The sequence below is a fragment of the Rhinopithecus roxellana genome, chromosome 4 (assembly GCF_007565055.1).
Source record: "Rhinopithecus roxellana isolate Shanxi Qingling chromosome 4, ASM756505v1, whole genome shotgun sequence".
NCBI classification, from domain to species: domain Eukaryota; kingdom Metazoa; phylum Chordata; class Mammalia; order Primates; family Cercopithecidae; genus Rhinopithecus; species Rhinopithecus roxellana.
The window spans coordinates 30,009,299-30,023,950 of NC_044552.1; the positions used below are offsets into that span (position 1 = coordinate 30,009,299).

General features: G+C 43.3%; 1 protein-coding gene across 1 annotated transcript in view; it reads right to left on the minus strand.

Annotated features, from left to right (window-relative positions):
• PXT1 (peroxisomal testis enriched protein 1) overlaps positions 1-14,652 on the minus strand; it is a 58,592-nt gene that overhangs the window by 3,961 nt on the left and 39,979 nt on the right. Inside the window, exon 4 of the mRNA XM_010389688.1 lies at positions 5,438-5,568. Within this exon, the coding sequence (XP_010387990.1) occupies positions 5,438-5,568 (131 nt within the window). The remainder of the gene's footprint in view (positions 1-5,437; positions 5,569-14,652) is intronic.

The window sequence follows — 14,652 nt, forward strand, 5'->3', positions numbered from 1 at the left end:
CACAGAGGATGGGGCAGTACCCAGACCCAGTGACAACAGAGTTGTCACCACTCCTAGGGGCGTAAGGACAGGGAGGGAGCAGTTTCCAGAACCCAGAAGGAGAGAAAAATTTCAAAGGCATATTTAAAATTCTAAAAGTGATGAGAAGCCTAACTATTTTAAAACATGCCTTATATGTAGAAAAAGTATATGTCCCGGGCTTTAAAAAAAAAAAAAAAAAAAAAAAAGATAAAGAAAAAAAAAACATACTTGAACCAAAACCCCACACAACTCAATGGCAAAATAGAAGATTTTTTTTTCTTTTTCAGATTCAGGGTCTCTCTCTGTCACCCATGTTGAAGTGCAGTGACACAATCATAGCTCACTATGGCCTCGAATTCCTGGGCTCAAGCAATCCTCCCACCTCAGCCTCCCAAGTAGCTGGACTACAGGCACACACCACCACACCTGGCTAATTTTTCAAAAAATTGTTTTGTAGAGACAGGGTCTCACTATGTTGCCCAGGCTGGTCTCAAACTCCTGGCCTCAGCCTCCTAATGTGCTGGGATTACAGGTGTGAGCCACTGTGCCCAGCCTAAAAGATGTTATTTTGAGAAACACAGAACACTTTTGAAAAAGACAGAGCACTTGCTTAAGTAAAAGGAACAAGAGAGCAAAAAATTTGGCAGCTCAACAACAATCCATTTAGCAGATAAAAATACAACTTAATGAGCTGCTTGATAGGCAGTTCCAAGAGCAAGAATAAAAGTTTCTTTAAATACATCAATGGCAGGAAGGCATCTAGAGAATCGATGTGACTGCTTGATTAAACAGAGTACAAAAGGTAAATAAATGATGACTATATATGAAAGAAAGTTACCACGCCAGACTTGAAATTCTGTTAATTTCCTTGATTCGAACTTCGAAGCAGCAAAGCCTTCAGCATTTCAGAGCCAAACTTAGAAGGATTTGATTTTTTTTTTTTTTTTTTTTTTTTGAGACAGGGTCTCGCTCTGTTACCCAGGCTGGAGTGCAGTGGCACGATCACAGCTTACTGCAGCCTTGACCTCACAGGCTCAAGCGATCCTCCTACCTCAGCCTCCCGAGTAGCTGGGACTGTGGCCACCACACTCGGCTGGAATTTTTCAAACTATTATTTTTTAAATGTGTTGTGGTCTTTTTAAAGGTGTTCTAGGCTGAGTGCAGTGGCTCATGCCTATAATCCTAGCACTTTGGGAGGCCGACGCAGACAGATTACTTGAGCCCAGGAGTTTGAGACCAGGCTGGGCAACGTGGTGAAATCCTGTCTCTACAAAAAAAATACAAAAAAATTAGCCAGGTGTGGTGGGCAACTGTGGTCCCAGCTACTCTGGAGGCCTAGGTGGGAGGATTCCTTGAACCTGGGAAGTTGAGGCTGCAGTGAGATAGTGCCACTGTACTCCAAATTGGGCAACAGAGTGGGACCCTGTCTCAAAACAACAACAACAAAAAAGGTATTCTAAAGTGCAAGTTTATAGGTTTATAGTACAGAACAAATGTCTAGATCGAAACTAGCTTTGTAAAGTCCTGCGAGAAAAGCTGGAGCAGGCTTAAGGATAGCTATACAGATCAGTGGAACAGAATTGAGAGTACAGAAAGAAACTCTCATATTTACAGCCCATTGGTTTTCAACAAGGGTGCCAAGGATGGCAATGGCTGCTGCCCTCATGCTGGCTGCAGCAGGAAGGTGCAGCTTGGGCCGCATGCTCCATGGAGCCAGTGGGAGCCCCACCCCTTCTGAGTTGGGGCAGGAGCTCCCTGGGAGACACTCTGGCCACCCTCCCAGTTGCAGGACCCAGGCATTTCTGCAGCCTGCACCCTTGGGGGCCCCAGGAAGGACCTACCCCTACCCCTGAAGGCTTAGGGGTGTCTGCTCCCACTGCCTGGCCTCTCTCTGCTCCCAGAGCCTGCTCCAATCTCTGAGTAGGGGTTGGGGCCAAGTCCCTCATGGCGCCGGAGGCAGATTGATTCCTGGGTGGAAGGGAGTGGGTCCCCAGTGAGACCCCACCTTCAGGTCAGGGAGGGTCTAAAGGCTGGGGGCTAGGCTGCCAGTCCTGTGCACCAGAGTGGGGACTGGTGGTGCCCCTTCCAGGCCCACCCATGGCCACCCATGGACCAATCAGCATGCACTGCCTCCGCTCTGAGGTCCATAAAAGCCTTGGGCTCAGCCAGAGCAGGGCAGATGATGTCCTCAGGAGAAAGAGGGTAGAGAGACAATGGGATGATCAGCTGCAGAGAGAAGCTACCCTCTCTGCTGACAGCTGGAGATGAGGGAACAACAAGTTGCAGAGAGGAACTGCTCTCTCTGCTAACAGCTGCAGAGATGACCTGCTGGCAGAGAGGAGCCACCCTCTCTAGGGCCACCTCTCCACTGAGAGCTGCAGACATTGGGAGGACTAGTTGCAAAGAGGAGCTACTCTCTCCAGGGCCTCCTCTCTGCTGAGAACTGAACACTCAATGGATAACCTGCCTACAGAGAGGAGCTACCCACTGCGGATCTCCTCTGAGCTGTTGTAACACTCAATAAAGCTCATCTTTGTCTTGTTTACCCTTCACTTGTCTGCGTACCTCATTCTTCCTGGATGCAGGACAAGAACTTGGGGAAAAGATGCCATGGCCACAGAGATTTCCGGCCAGAAAATTGCACCCCAAAGATCCCATAACACCAAAACAATTTATAGGGAAACAATCGTCTTTTCAACAAATGGTACTCCAGACACAGTGAGATGTACCTATAGTCCCAGCTACTCGGGAGGTTGAGGTGGGAGGATCTCTTGAGCCCAGGAGTTTGAGGCCAGTCTGGGCAGCATAACAAGACCCCGCCTCAAACAAATAAACAAACAACAACAAAATCCAAATGGTGCTGGGACAACAGGATACCCATATGCAAAAAAATGAAGATAGACTCTTAACTAAAATGTATGTAAAAATTAATTTCAAATGGATCAAAGACCTAAATTTAACAACTAAAACTAAAAAGCCTTTAGAAGAAAACATAAATGTGGCACCCAAAGCAAAAGCACTAGCAACAAAAAGAAAAGTAGATAAATTGAACTTCATCAAAATTTAAAACTTTTGTACTTCAAAGAACACTATCAATAAAGTAAAAGGACAACCTACAGAATGGGATATAATATTTGCAAATCATATATCTGATAAGAAACTTAAATCCAGAATATACAAATGACTCCTAGGCCAAGGCAGGAAGATCATTTGAGCCCAGGAATCCAGGACCAGCCTGGGGAACATAGTGAGGCCCTGTCTCTACAAAAAAAATAAAATAAAATAAAAATTAAAAAATTAGCCAGGTGTGGTGGCACATGCCTGTGGTCCCAGCAACTCAGGAGGCTGAGGTGGGAGGATCAACTGAACCCAGGAGTTCAAGGCTCTGTGAGCTATGATCACAGCACTGCACTCCAGACTAGGCAACAGAGCAAGAACCTGTCTCAAAAAAAAAAAAAGACTCATATAATGATAAAAAGATAAGTAGTCAATTATAAATGGGCAAGGATATGAATAGACATTTCTTCAAAGAGAAAAATAACCAATAATCATATGTAAAGATGCATATTATTCATCAGGGAAATGCAAATCAAAAACACAATGAGATACACTTCATACCCACTAGGATGGCTATAATCAAAAAGATAGTTAATAACAAATGTTGGCAAAGATGTGAAGAAACTGGAACCCTCATACTCTGCTGGTGGACCACAGTGTATAATAGTGTAACCACCTTGGAAAACAGTCTGAAAGTTCCTCAAAAAGTGAAACACAGAGATGTCACATGACCCAGCAATTCCATTCCTAGGTATGTACCCAAAAGAATTAAAAACATGTCTACACAAAAACTTATATACAAATGTTCATAGCATCATTATTCACAATAGCCACAAAGTGGAAACAACCCAAATGTCCAACCACTGGTGAATGGATAAGCAAATGTGGTATATCTGTATAATAGAATATTCAACTGTAAAAAGAAGTAAAATACTGATACATGCTACAACGTGGATAAGCCTTGAAAAAAGTATGTTAAGTGAAAGAAGCCATACACAAAGTTCCATATTGTGTTACTCCACTTATGTAAAATGTCCAGAACAGACAAATCCACAGAGACACAAAGTAGATTGGTGAAGCCGGGCTTTGCACTGGCTGTTCCCTCTGCCTGGAACACTTTCCCACTCCAGGTGTTCCCATGGCTAGCTCCCTCATTTTCAGTCTCTGCTTAAATATCACCTTCCCAGAGACGCCTTCCCTGACAGCCTATTGGAAGTCACTCTCCATCAATCAGTGTGCCCTGATTCTGCTTGGAGTTCGCATCCCTGTCTGACTTGGCTGTTTACTGTTCATCTGCCTTGTTATCTGCTCCCTCCCCACATCATTTCTATGAGACTGCTGCTCACTGCTGTAGCCACCAATGCCTGGAACTGAGTCTGACATTCAATAAATATTTGTTGGAATGAAATTGGCCTATCAAATAGTTTATTTGATTGCCTATGTTCTCTATGTTTATTTTCTCTTTATTTCTCTCTTGCTTTATTTTATTTTATTTTTTGGGACAGAGTCTCACTCTGTCACCTAGGCTGGAGTGCAGTGGCACAATCTCGGCTCACTGCAACCACTGCCTCCCAGGTTTAAGAGATTATCCTGCCTCAGCCTCCCGAGTAGCTGGGACTATAGGTGTGTGCCACCATGCCTGACTAATTTTTGTGTTTTTCAGTAGAGACGGGGTTTCACCATGTTGGCCAGGCTGGTCTCGAATTCCTGACCTCAAGTGATCTGCCCACCTTGGCCTCCCAAAGTGCTGGGATTACAGGCATGAGCCACCGCACCTGGACCCCTCTTGCCTTTATAGCATTATTGTTGGGATCTTCTATCCATGTTTTGTCTCCAGGATGCTTTATCTGAGGAAAAGGCTGTGTGTTGTCCACATTTGGACCTGAGTATAAAAGAGGACACGGCACTCCCTGTGGCATGCATGGTGGAGGACAGCATGGTGGAAGCTGCACCAAGAAAGCTTCACAGGATAGTTGAATCTAAGAGCAAGAAACTGGGCTCTGAGGGGTCTGCCACCCCGTCTGTCACAGAGCGCATGTGATCACACAAATCCCCTGAGGAATGCGTAAAAAGGTAGATTCTGATTCTGACTGTGTGGGCTGGAGTCTCAGATCTTACACATCTAACCAAGTGATGCTGATGCTGCCAGTCCACAGACCACAGTCTGAGTAGCAAGTATGAGATTAAATGCCAGCTTTGGCTCAGGTTCACAATGTTTAGATCTAATATTTGGTAATCCAGACAGTACTAATCCATTAATTCTGACAATTCCTGGGCATCTCAGACACTTGGCAGCTGTGGTTTTGTTTGCTCTTTCCTCCTACCTGACAGGCCCTGGCTGGGGAAACTGAAGCCTCACCTCTCGAACCATCCTATGATCAATACTGTCCCCAATGTGTCTCAGCTGCATGGCCAACTTGTGAATTATTTGCTCCTGCTGATGCTTCTGACCAATGCTATGCTCCTTGGGCTGAGAAGGTAGATTATGATCTGCATTGAGAAAAAAAGAGATAATCCCACTTAATTATCTGTAAAATCACCACTAGTTACTAAAAACTGTCTTAGAAAATGAGAGGGTTGGCTGGGTGCAATGACTCATGCCTGTAATCCCAGCATTTTAGGAGGCCAAGGTGGGTAGATCACTTGAGGTCAAGAGTTCAAGACCAGCCTGGTCAACACAGTGAAACCCAATCTCTACTAAAAATACAAAAAATTAGCTGGACATGGTGGCGGGCACCTGTAATCCCTGCTACTAGGGAGGCTGAGGCAGGAGAATCACTTGAACCCAGGAGGCAGAGGTTGCAGTGAGCCAAGATTGCACCATTGCACTCCAGTCTGGGTGACAAGAGCAAAACTCCATCTCAAAAAAAAAAAAAAAAAAAAGAGAGAGAGTTGAAATTCAGTTCTTATAATAATTATCAAAAAGTAAAGCCTATCTATTGGAACAGATCAGCTCTCTCCAATAGAAATATAATTCAAGCCACACATGTAATTTTAAATTTTCTAGTAGTAAAATCAGGTAAAATTAATTTTAGTAATTTATTTTACCTAAATCAATATATCCAAAATATCATAATTATAACATTAATCAATATAAAATGATTAATGATGTATTTTGCATTTTAAAATTATACCTAAGTCTTTGAAATTCAGTGTTTATTTTGTACTTACAGGACACTTCAATTTAGATGCTAACTTTTCACCGGAAAATCTTGATCTATACTTAGATTTCATGAAGTTGACAGTTTAAAAAGTAGATTCATGCCAGACGCCATGGCTCACATCTATAATCTCAAAACTTTGGGAGGCCAAAGTGGGAGGATCACTTGGGCCCAGGAATTTCAGACCAGCCAGGGCAACATAGTGAGACCTTGTCTCTACAAAAAATTAAAAAATTAGCTGTGCATGGTGACTGACACCTGTAGTCCCACCTACTCGACTGAGGCTGACATGGAAGAATTGCTTGAGCCCAGGAGGGGAGGCTGGAGCCAGCTATGATCACACCATTGCACTCCAGACTGACCAACAGAGCAAGACCTTGCCTCAAAAAAAAAAAAAAAAGATTCACATATCCAGGTCATTTCAAACATACTTAAAAGGGCTCCAACAATTAAATCAATTATCAGTTTTCAAATTTAAATTAATTAAAATTAATTAAAACTTAAAATTCAGTTCCTCAATTGCACCAGCCACATTTCAAGTGCTAATAACCAAATGTGGTTAGTAGCCATTGTATTGGACAAGTAGTAATAGATCTTTATAGCTTTTCAAAATAGATTTTTCCACTATATATATAATATATAACATATATATTATATGTGTGTGCATATATATAAAATGGAAAATCTATTTTGGATAACTATATATAAAAATTCTGTGTGTATACATATATATATATATATATATTTTTTTTTTTTTTTTTAATAGACACAGGGTCTTGCTTTGTTGCCCAGGCTGGTCTTGGTTTTAAACTCCTGGGCTCAAGCGATTCTCACACCTCTATCTTCTGAAGTGCTGAGATTACAGGAATGAGCCACTATGCCCAGCCCCATTTAATATTTTTACGCACTCTCCTTGATGAGCTCTCCAAACTTTATTTGCTTCCAGCAACCAATGAACGTTTTTAAGCAACACTCTAAGTTAACACTTGGTAGGTGCTTTGGGGAAGGTCTAAAGAATACAACAAGGTTTCTGTCCTTTAGTCACTTAGAACCCACAGGTTAGAGATGATACAATTCCCAGTGCTTTAGGACTACAGAAGAGAAGGAAATGAATTTGGGCTAAAGTAGACATAAGTATGGCTTCATAGAGAAAGCAAGAGTTGTGTTGAACCTGTTTCATTTCAATAAAATTGGAGAACCTTTGATTTTCAGCCTTGAACTCAAAGAGTCGAGTGGGAGAGACACAAACTACAATTCAACATGTTAGAGTAAGAATGAGGTTTGCACAGATGGGTCAGGAAGACATCCCAAACGAAGTAGGTGATATCTGAGTTGAGTCTTGAAGGATGAAGGATGACTAAGAATTAGCCTGGAGAAGATACAGACTGGGGAAGAGCCAGCTGAGAGAGTGCAAATAGGACATTCCAGGCAGAAGGATCAGGTGAGCAAAGGCTTGGGGGTGACAGACAGGAAGGTTTTATGCATAAACTCTAAGTAGTGCTGTTGTTGAAAGGGAGGGACATAGGAGACAAGGCAATAGAGAAGGCACAAGAAGAGGCTTCAACTTTATCCAGTAGAGATAAAGGAGAGCTCCCCGAGGGGAGACTTTTTAAACTCCCAATGCTCAGGCCTCTTTCCACTCCAGTGAAATTAGGAGCCTTGGAGTTGGATCAAGCATCAGTAATTTTCTTTTTCTTTTTCTTTTATTTTTTTGAAACAGTTTTCACTCTGTCACCCAGCAATGGTGCTATCTCAGCACCACCGTGTCCAGCTGATTTTTGTATTATTAGTAGAGATGGGTTTTCACCATGTTGGCCAGGGTGGTCTCAAACTCCTGACCTCAAATGATCTGCCCAATTCAGCTTCCCAAAGTGCTGGGATTACAGGCATGAGCCACTGCACCTGGCCAGTACTTTCTTTAAGCGCCACAGGTGGTTCCCATGTGTAGCCAAGTTTGAGGATTGATGGTTTAGAGAGGTTGAGTAACTTGCCTAGGGTTTGAAAGCCAGTGAATGTAAGCCAGGATTTAAACTCAAGTACGTCTGCCTGCAAAACTCATGCACTTAACCTTAGCATGGAGCCTGAACTAAAGCAGTACTAATAGGGATGTAATAGTGGAAACAGATTATATATTTAGGAAACAGAATAGGCTGGGATTTAGTATTAGCTAGGGAAAGGGAGGAAAAGGGAAACTTCCACTTTTCAGGCTTGAGATATTGAAATGGCAAAGGCAGCATCAGCCTGTACAGAGAATGGGATGGAGAGAGGGCAGGTGTGGAAGGCAGAGGAGGCCAGTAGAAAGAGAAAGAAGAAAACTTGAGTTCATTTATAAATTTTAGGTACCGACTAGGCATGGTGGCTCATACCTGTAATCCCAGCACTTTGGGAGGCCAAGGCAGGCAGATTGCCTGAGCTCAGGAGACTACTCTGGGCAACATGGCTCAACCCCATCTCTACCAAAACTATAAAAAATTAGCTGGGCATGGTGGCACACGCCTGTGGTCCCAGCTACTTGGGAGGCTGAGGCGGGAGGATCGCTTGAGCCCAGGACGTCGAGGCTACAGTGAGCTGAGATTGTGCCACTGCACTCCAGCCTGGGTGACAGAGAAAGACCCTGTCTCAAAATAACTAAATAAATCGTAGGTACCTTTATGACATTTTAGCAAGCATTTGGATAACATTCGGAGCACAGAGGATGTAGAACTTAAGATAAAGATTTAAGAGTCATTCATTCATTTATTCAATAACAATGTAGGAGAGTGGTTGTGATTGAGGGAGAGTTAATACAGGTGATGACAGGACCTCTGGATAAGACAGATGGTTAACAAGATAGGCAAAGGAACAAAAGTCCACAGAAATGACTGAGAAGAAATCAAAGAGGTAAAAAGGGAACCAAGAAAATGATGTCAGGAAAGGCATCTTTCAAGTCTTGTTGAAAATGTCCTTTTAAAATGTATTAATGGACACTGTTACTTGGTTAACTACAGTATAAGAACACAGACAAGGCCGGGCGCGGTGGCTCAAGCCTGTAATCCCAGCACTTTGGGAGGCCGAGACGGGCGGATCACGAGGTCAGGAGATCGAGACCATCCTGGCTAATACGGTGAAACCCCGTCTCTACTAAAAAATACGAAAAACTAGCCGGGCGACGAGGCGGGCGCCTGTAGTCCCAGCTACTCGGGAGGCTGAGACAGGAGAATGGCGTGAACCCGGGAGGCGGAGCTTGCAGTGAGCTGAGAGCTGGCCACTGCACTCCAGCCTGGGCGGCAGAGCAAGACTCCGTCTCAAAAAAAAAAAAAAAAAAAAAAAAAAAAGAACACAGACAAGGGTCGCATAACTGTGTTTCAGTCAACCACAGATCACATATACAATGGTGGTCTCATAAGATTACAATGAAGTTGAAAAATTCCTATCACCTAGTGACATCATCAATACATTACTTATGTGTTTGGTGATGTTGATGTAAACAAACCTACTGTGCTGCCAGTCACTCAAGCAATCCTCCCAACTTAGCCTCCTGAGTAGCTGGGACCACAGGTGCAAGCCACCATGCCCAGCTAAATTTTGTATTTTTTGTAGAGATGGAGTCTTGCCATGTTGCCCACACTGGTCTCAAATTCCTGAGCTCAAACAATCGACCTGCCTTGGCCTTCCTAAGTGCTGAGATTACAGGTGTGCACCACCGTGCTTAGCCTGTTATTTTAGAGTATACTCCTTCTACTTACTGAAAAAAAAACAAAAACAAAACAAAACAAAACAAAAACGGCCGGGTGCAGTGGCCCACACCTGTAATCCTAGCACTTTGGGAGGCCAAGGCGGGTGGATTACGAGGTCAAGAGTTTGAGACCAGCCTTACCAACATGGTGAATCCCTGTCTCTATTAAAAATACAAAAATTAGCCGGGCGTGGTGGTGTCCACCCATAATCCCAGCTACTCAGGAGGCTGAGGCAGAGAATTCCTTGAACCTGGGAGGTGGAGGTTGCAGTGAGCCAAGATCGTGCCACTGGACTCCAGCCTGGGCAACAGAGCAAGACTCCGCCTCCAAAAAAAAAAAAGTTAACTGAAAACAGCCTCAGGCAGGTCTTTCAGGAGGTATTTCAGAAGAAGGCATTGTGACCTTCCCACGGGACAAGATATGGAGGTGGAAAAGAGTGATATTGATGATCCTGACCCTGTGTAGGCCTAGGCTAATATAAGTGTTTGTGTCTCACTTTTTAACAAAACGTTAACAAAGTAAAACATAAAAAATGTTAATAGAAAAAATCTTATAAAGATGTAAAGAAAATATTTTTGTACAGCTGTACAATGTGTTTGTGTTCAAGCTGTGTTATTACAAAAGAGTTAAAAATGTAAAAGTTTTAAAATAAAAAGGTATAGTAAGCTAAAGTTAATTTATTATTGAAGAAAAACTTTTTTTTTTTTTTGAGATGGAGTTTTGCTCTTGTTGCCCAGGCTGGAGTACAATGGCGCGATCTCGGCTCACTGCAACCTTTGCCTCCTGGGTTCAAGCAATTCTCCTGCCTCAGCCTCCCGAGTAGCTGGGACTACAGGCACGCGCCACCACACCTTTTTTGTAGATTTTTAGTAGAGATGGGGTTTCACCATGTTGGCCAGGATGGTCTGAAGAAAAAGTTTTAAAAATAAATTTAGTGTAGCCTAAGTATAGTGTTTATAAAATCTACAGTAGTGTACAGTAATGTCCTAGGCTTTCACATTCACTCACCACTCACTCAGTGACTCCCCCAGAGCAACTTTCAGTCCTGCAGGCTCAATTTATGGTATAAAAAATAACCACTTTTTACTTTTTATACAATATTTTTACTCTATCTTTTCTATGTTCAGATACACAAACACCATTGTGTTATAATTGCGTACAATATTCAGTACAGTAACATGCCGTACAGGCTTGTAGCCTAGGAGCAATAGGCTATACCATCTAGCCTAGGTGTGCAGTAGGCTATACTATCTGAGTTTGTGTAAGCGCACTCTCCGATGTGCACACAATGACGAAATCACCGGATTTCTCAGAACCTGTCCCCATCATTGACACATGACTAGTGTAATGATTTGAGTATGTGTGATAATAGTGATGATCCAGAATCCTAAAACACAACTTAAGGTCCTTGTTTTAAAGATGCCAATCACTATCTGATTTGCCCACACCCCCTTCCAAGAGAATCTATCTTGTTGCCTAAGCAATCAGGTTCTTTCCTACATGTTCCCACCACAACCCCAGGCCAAAGTGGATTGGATCAGAGGTGGACACCTGACCCAAGGACAAATAATCCATTGCCTGGCCAAGTACTCACAACCTAGTCCCAAAAGGAACAGGGTCAGTGAGGTTCCTCTCTGCTCAATAGACTCGGGAGACTAAGGGAATGGGTAGCATTGGGATCACAAATGCCACAGGACTGTGTTGGAGCCATGATGAGTTGAAGCCACTTGCAAGTAAAAATTATGAAGAGGAAGAAAGCATTGAAAGGACAGGGGATGCTGGTTAATAGAGGAGAACTGAACAGGTAATCAGAAAGAAACCAAGATTCAAGAGGCCAGGTGCGCTGGCTCACGCCTGTAATCCCAGCACTTTGGGAGGCCGAGGTGGGTGGATCACAAGGTCAGGAGTTTGAGACCAGCCTGGCCAACATGGTGAAATCCCATCTCTACGAAAAATACAAAAATTAGCTGTATGTGGCAGCACACGCCTGTAATCCTAGCTACTCGGGAGGCTGAGGCAGGAGAATCGCTTAAACCTGGGAGGCAGAGGTTGCAGTGGGCCGAGATCACACCACTGCACTCTAGCCTGGGTGACAGAGTGAGACTCTGTCCCAAAAAAAGGAAAAGAAGACTCAAGAAAGACTGGCCCCCAGTGCCAGCCTGCCTCAGAGCCCAAGCCCTTCAAGTTAAGTTCATTTTCATAAGCATCCTCACCAGAAACCACATCTTTCTGGAGGTGACTGAAGTAGATTTCTCTTCCCTGCAGCTAAACATCTTAAATATCTATATCCATTATTTCCATTGTCCAGAGCTGTCGAATGTACATAAAACTGTAGGAGTATACGTTGGCTATAAATCAGCTTCAGCACAGACTCTGGAAGTGAAATTTAAAAATTAACTTCGTGATACTATTAGGTTGTGTTTTTAGTTCTGGTCATTTGCCACTCCTCATAAAAGTTCAATGTAAAACAGATTGAAAGCTGTGCAGTACTCAACCTATATATGACATTATTTGCTAGCTAAAGAGAGTTGGTGCACTCGCCTTATAGACATTTATGCACTAAGATAGCTATACCACCATATTGTAAGAAACATTGTAACAGGGAAGAAATCATTAGATCACAGTTCTAAAGTAGTCACATATTGGAGGCAAAAAAAAATTCCTTTAGCAAGATTATCAAAATGAATGAAAAAAGTAAAACTCTATTATTTTCCAAGTATTAAAATATTAATATCTAGGAGAAAAAAGTTTTTCATTTTATGTAATAACTGTTACTGAAAAGTTGTGGGAATATGTATACATCCACACACAATTCTCAAGATAAAATCATAGTCTAAATGGCCCCGTAAGGAATTTGGAAAAACTTCACGGTTAATCTTTTTTTTTAGATGGAGTCTCATGTTGCCCGGGTTGGACTTGAACTCCTGGGCTCAAGCAATCCCCCTGCCTCCGCGTCCGAAGTGTGTGATAATACTGATGATTCAGAATCCTAAAACACAACTTCAGGCCCTTGTATTAAAGGTATAGCCTATTGCTCCTAGATAAAGATTCTCCCTCCAGGAGAATCTATTCTGTTGCCTAAGCAATCAGGTTCCTTCCTACATGTTCCCACCACAACCCCAGGCCAAAGCAGATTGGATCAGAGGTGAACACCTGACCCAAGGACAAATAGCTGGGACTTTAACAAGCCCCACTACCAAGCCCAGCTGGTTAATCTTTTTTTTTTTTTTTTTTTTTGAGACGGGGTATTGAGTATTGCTCTGTTGCCCAGGCTGAAGTGCCATGGTGCGATCTTGGCTCACTGCAACCTCCACCTCCTGGGTTCAAGTGATTCTCCTGCCTCAGCCTCCCAAGTAGCTGGGATTACAGGAGCCCACCACCACGCCGGGCTAATTTTTGTATTTTTAGTAGAAACAGGCTTTCACTATGTTGGCCAGGCTGGTTTCAAATTCCTGACCTCAGGTGTTCCGCCTGCCTCGGGTTCCCAAAGTGCTTGGATTACAGGTGTGAGCCACCATACCCAGCCTTTTTTTTTTTTTTTTTTTAAATACAGGGTCTCTCTCTATTGCTTCTCTCTACTTCTCTCTGTTGCAATGGCACAATCACAGCTCACTGCAATCTCTCAGGCTCAAGCAATCCTCCCACCTCAGCCTCCCAAGTAGCTGGGACTACAGGCATGTACCACCATGCCCAGCTAATGTTTTATTTTTTGTACAGACAGTCTTACCATGTTGCCCAGGCTGGTCTAGAACTCCTGGCTCAAGTGATCCTCCCTCGTCAGCCTCTCACAGTACTGAGATTACAGGAGTGAGCCACCATGCCTGGCCTTGGTTAATCTTTTCTCAAAAAAGAAAAAAAAAATGTTTGTAGGCCAGGTGCTTTGCAGCATTTTGGGAGGCTGGGGTGGGAGGATCCCTTGAGCCCAGGAGTTCAGGACAAGCCTAGGCAACATAGGGAGAGCCTGTTTCTACAAAAAAAAAAAAAAATTGTTTTGATTAGCTGGGCATGGTAGTGCCTGTAGTCCCAGCTACTTGGGAAGCTAAGGTGAGAGGATTCCTTGAGCATGGGAGGTCGAGGCTGCAGTGACCCATGATCATGCCACTGCACCCCAGCCTAGGTGACAAAGACCATGTTTCAAAAAAAAAAAAAAAAAAATCCTTTGTAAAGGAAATAATCAGCCTCAATGTGTTGGAACTTTAAAAAATATTATCATATGTTGCGAATCCTATGTCAGGACCTCCCACCACCTGTCTCTTCAGTTGCATTTAGGAAAGCTTTGGAGCAAACATGCTGTGAAGATTTATAAGTGCCTTTCCACTGCCAGGCATAATGTTAATATTTTATTTTCTCACATGGTGGTCATCCATTTACACTCCTGATTTTGTTCACTAAAAATAGGGATCCAGGGGCTTCTGGTTCAAGACTGAGGACAAGCATTGGTTTCTCCATCTCTCCTAATCTCCCCCAAGACCTCACCAAAATGAAAGTATGAAAAAGAACAAGGTCAGAACACCGAAGAGAATGGGAGGCAGGTCAAACAACAGATGAGAGACCTATATGTGTTTCTGGAAGGCAGAAAGCAGACGAGACAAGCTGCAGATAAACAAACCAGGAGAGAAAGCACAGAGAACGCACCACAGGGGCTCCTGACACTTGGAAGCCCATCTACTCCGCCAAGACCCAGAGACTGGAAGAGG